The following is a 5,000-nucleotide window of genomic DNA, read 5'->3' on the forward strand; positions in this document are numbered from 1 at the left end:
ATTGTCTGTACTTGTCTTATCAAATATATTGCATGAACCTTTTTACGACCTTGATTTTTTCCCTTTTGTCTTTTTTTCCCATGTAAGTACCAAAAATAACTTTTTTAATAGCCTCTAAAAAAAATGTATGCAATCTTCAATCCAGGATTTCCCCTCTTGCTAAAGAAGCTGATCACAGGACCACCCATTAAAGAGGAACCTTTAAGAAGGAGAGGAACAGTTGTGAAAATTAACAATGATAGTAAATTCAAAGCAAATTATGAATTAGCGATAATCGTTAATTTAGAGAAGAGATCATGTTGGTATGTGAAATTGAATAGTGGCCAAAGATAAAGTCAGGACAGATCCTGAAAGGTGGTTCTTGCAAATGGAAAGGGAAGAGAGGAACACTTTACTTGGGAAATAAATTACAGAATGTCTAGTGCATTTTGGACGTGATGAACAGCCAAATCTTTCAAGTGGTACTTCCATAATCCAACATTTTGAGACCGTACCTTTACATGTTTGATTGCCGCTGCCTTGGTAATGAGACCATTCTTCAAACACGCAGGGCTCACTTAAAATATTATTGACAACAGATGCAGCCATGGCATTGGCAAATGCCAGCCAGTCATCAGATGCACTACTGCAATCTGCATACCGCGAGATGCCTTTAATCACAACCCACTCTGTCTTGAGATCATGTGCCGCTGCAAAAACACCTGTGTAAAGAACAACGAACCTTCTACGATTTTTTTAGAGAATGCTACTGGATACTCAGAAGAAACAAGGAGCTCGATTGAATAGATAATTTCAGTTGCAAGAGCCGGGGGCTGCTGAGTCTTTCGAAAGGAGGTGTGTCCGAAGCACCGCCTGGCCCATATTTAACAATTGCTTGTACACAAGCGCTTGCCTGGACAAAACACTGACCCCCAGTCCATGGACTACCAAGATGGACTCCCCTAAAAATACCATTTCCAATGAGTACTGACCCCAAGTCCATGGACTTCCCCGATGAACTACCCAGTTTGCCTACCCTAAAATGGATTATCTCTTAAAAGTACCACTGGTATTTCGAATGAGTGCCATTGAAAGAACTGAATTGATTATATACCTACATATTGCACCGCATACCTTGGTTATTTTCGTCCGCACAGCCACATGCGACTAAATCCAGGAATTGTACCATGTATAGGTCCCACTTAATTAAGGACGGTGCCTACTTATTAAAGATATTTTTGCCCCGGTGTGTGATTATGTAGGAAAGGTAGATCTTAACAAGTGTTAATGAAATCCAAAAAGAAAATGGAAGGTAACCACGCATTTTCTCAAAGATAATTCATGAATAATATTTGTAAAAAGCTTTAAAATACAAAGCAATGTATGGCGTTCTTTCTCAAATGGAAGCTTAATTATCTCTCAAAAATGCATGGTTACCCCCAATTTTCTTTTTGGATACCAAGGATACTTACTAAGATCTACTTTCTCCGGATAGTTTTAAACCGCGCAAAAATATCCCTGTATTAGTAAGCATCACCGATAGGAAATCCGAATATCTTGAGATGCGCAGAACGTATGCGCAATAACAATAGTAGGCACCGTCCTTAATCGGCCATCACAACAATCAGTGCAACCACAGGCTCCCCAAGCTGAAAATACGCGGTGTATGCGACAGCTTGTGTATATAGAGAATTGTATGGGAAAATCACCGATCGTAAAAAAATTGTGTAAATAACTATCTCATTTGAAATGAAGTTCTCCTACCTCAAATGTGTGACGAACTTGTCTTTTGTGCCGAGTTTAGAGCCATTCTGACGCCGTTTAGTGAAGTTAGATCCGGAAACCGTTACTAAAAGAATAGGAAGACCGACCACTCCATCCATCGCTGGCCAGACCTCACTCCACAAATCGTTTTCTCCTCAACAGGAAAAGTCCCGAATCGCAATAAAAACAACAGTTCCATAAAGCCCAATAAATTTCACTCCAAATACGTGTGTTTCGGCGGCCGAAAGACTCGTGAAGAACGAAAACTTTGCCTTAAAATTCACCTCTTCGGCTTTTCTCAGAGGCTTGTGACCGGGCAGTCAACAACGGCCGCTTGCAAGCTGGTTTCACCCTCAACTCTGATTGGAGAGTCGTGTTGCCAGCGCGCGGTCAAATTCAAATGGACCAATCAGAGTTGAGGGTGAAACCAGCTTGCGAGCGGCCGTTGTTGACTGCCCGGTCACAAGCCGAAGAGGTGAATTTTAAGGCAAAGTTTTCGTTCTTCACGAGTCTTTCGGCCGCCGAAACACACGTATTTGGAGTGAAATTTATTGGGCTTTATGAACTGTTGTTTTTATTGCAATTCGGGACTTTTCCTGTTGAGGAAAAAACGATTTGTGGAGTGAGGTCTGGCCAGCGATGGATGGAGTGGTCGGCCTTCCTATTCTTTTAGTAACGGTTTCCGGATAACTTCATTAAACGGCGTCAGAATGGCTCTAAACTCGGCACAAGAGACAAGTTCGTCACACGTTTGAGGTAGGAGAACTTTATTTCAAATGAGATAGTTATTTACACAATTTTTTTACGTTCGGTGATTTTCCCGTACAATTCTCTATATACACAAGCTGTCGCATACACCACGTATTTTCAGCTTGGGGAGCCTGAGGTGTAACGCGAGCAAGCCAACGGTCGCGCTGCACTGATTGGTGGATTCGAATAGTCTCAAATGCTTCGAATTCCTTTGATCTGGTTTCTTGCACCGATCATATCGCGAATGCTTTATTATGGATTTCAGGATCGCCTTTCTCGGTGAATTGTTGAAAGATGAAGCTCAAATTCGGCGAAGGTATGGAGACATCCCTAATCGATCGGATGCTGGTGTTTTTAAGGTGAGAATTTCACTGGTTTGGCGTCCGTTCCAGCTTAAATAAGACGAGGTCACCAGCCGGCGGCTCGGTGTTGCCTGCCTTGTCAATTTTCTTGACACTCTAACTGGCGGTCGAGAAAAGATCTCGCAAAATGACGCCTAAAACAGCTCGAAACAACCAAAAACCGTAAACTGTAAAATGAAAAGAGCCAATTCGGCCCCAAAAATGGGGTCAAAACGGGTGAGTCCAGAACGGTACTGTTTTTGGGGCCAATTCAGCCCAATTAAGATGGGGCCGTTTTGGTACCAAAATTTGGGGCTGAATTGACCCTTGCTTTGAGGCCAAATTAGACCCTGTAAAGGGCCAATATAGAAAACACTACTGCCACTTTGGATTCCCAACGTTTTTACTGTTAATACTTCCCAGATAAGTGCAATAAATTTACAAGAGTGCCAATTTTTGTTTGTGACATGGTACTGAGAACTTATTGCTATTGCTCTTTGATACCTTATAATGTTGTGATTGTACATGTACATTGTACTTGATACTATTTTGTTCTTTGTAGGGCAGACTGGTGCATCATTCACGGTACCAAATACAAGAAAGGTGTAGCTGTACACACAGGAGGCGATGGGCTCTTACCATGGTTCGCATGCATTGAAAAAATTGTGACAGTCCCTGCAAAAACTAGCACTCGTCTTTTTTGTTTTGAAGGAAATCCAAACTTTAAACTACGAAAGTCACAAGCATGCGTATCGGGCGAGAGTACAGAATGGAGCAGCCATCACAGTTTTAAGCCAAGCAGAGCTGATAACCTTCAGACCATTGCATGTTTGCACCATTATTGGTGGCAGTGGCTCAAAATATATTTGCCCAAAAGTTGACGTTGTTGTGTACAATGAGCAGATATAGATTCAAAGTCCTTACAGAGCTACACTGTATTTGTATATTTATAAATTTGTTGTGTGTACATGTAGATCACTTTTGGATTGGTCAGTAGGTTCAGATGTTTGATATGGTGCCCTAACATATTTTTTACCACTGAAACATTCTCTGCTGGAATGATAATGCGTGGGCATAGCCAGGATTTTTCAAAGGGGTCACACTGTGTCAAACAAAGGGTACTCGCGTTTTCGCAACCCGAATATTGTAGGTTGTTTGCGTAAAAAAAGGCTTACAAAGAGGGGGTCGCGGGCACCCCAGGACCCCCCCCCCCCCCCCTCAGCTACACCCTTATAATGATAACTTGAAGTTGATCAACACAAACAAAGAAGGAGCAAAAAGAAACACTACACAGAGACAACAGATTGCTTATCACAGGGAAGACATAGTTCTTCTTCATTTTTTACAATAAGACAATATGGGACAAAGTTTACTGCAAACCTTGCTCGGAAATGGAGTATTCCGAACCCTAGCACCCTCCCTGAGTATAGGGATATTGTTTACAATAACACAGGAAGATTTAATCATGATCATAAATAATACATTTGTCTTCAAGAAAGCTATACTATCCCAACATTATATACATTTGAAAAGATAAATAGTTTTCCATCAATTTATATACCTTGTTACTTGTATTGATTGGAAGTTGCATGCATAAATGGCACATAATATAATGTATAATTTGCACAGAAGAGTATCATCTTCTTACAGATAAAAACTTTGTTTTAGACCCAACGTGTTTCTGTTTCTTCCTTCGTCGGTTATGAATTAGTAAAAAATTATATATATGTATATAAAAATTAATAATAGAATTTTTTAGCCCCCCTTGGGGCCAAATCGGCATCTCCTTATTTGGACCTTACAGGGGCAGAATTGAGATGAAGGGCCAAAAAGGGTATTCCGTGTGGCCATTTCAGAAATAAGATGGGCCAAATCTCGAACTGATTTGGCTCTTCTTATCCAACACGGCCCAACATGGGCCAAATTGGCCCTCAAAAAATTGGGGCCAATTTGGCTTTTGGGGCCGATTCGGCTCTTTCCATTTTACAGTGTAACGCAGGACTCAGTTGACAATTCGTTTGATCGTTCATTGAATTATTTGCTTTCAAACTTTATTGCCGAGCAAATCGCAACCGCCGTAATGTATCCTTCAACAGATCGATAACAACAACACCAACAGAAGATGGTTTGCCTGTGCTTTGCGTATCTGGAGTGTCTTGTATGTAA

At 41.2% G+C, this 5,000-nt stretch overlaps 1 protein-coding gene across 1 annotated transcript in view; it reads right to left on the reverse strand.

The window, feature by feature from the left end:
- Nucleotides 1–5,000, reverse strand: part of LOC137981115 (uncharacterized) — a 14,430-nt gene that overhangs the window by 8,452 nt on the left and 978 nt on the right. Inside the window, exon 2 of the mRNA XM_068828462.1 lies at nt 495–701. Within this exon, the coding sequence (XP_068684563.1) occupies nt 495–701 (207 nt within the window). The remainder of the gene's footprint in view (nt 1–494; nt 702–5,000) is intronic.

This window comes from Montipora foliosa, chromosome 12 (genome assembly GCF_036669935.1).
Source record: "Montipora foliosa isolate CH-2021 chromosome 12, ASM3666993v2, whole genome shotgun sequence".
NCBI classification, from domain to species: Eukaryota; Metazoa; Cnidaria; class Anthozoa; order Scleractinia; family Acroporidae; genus Montipora; species Montipora foliosa.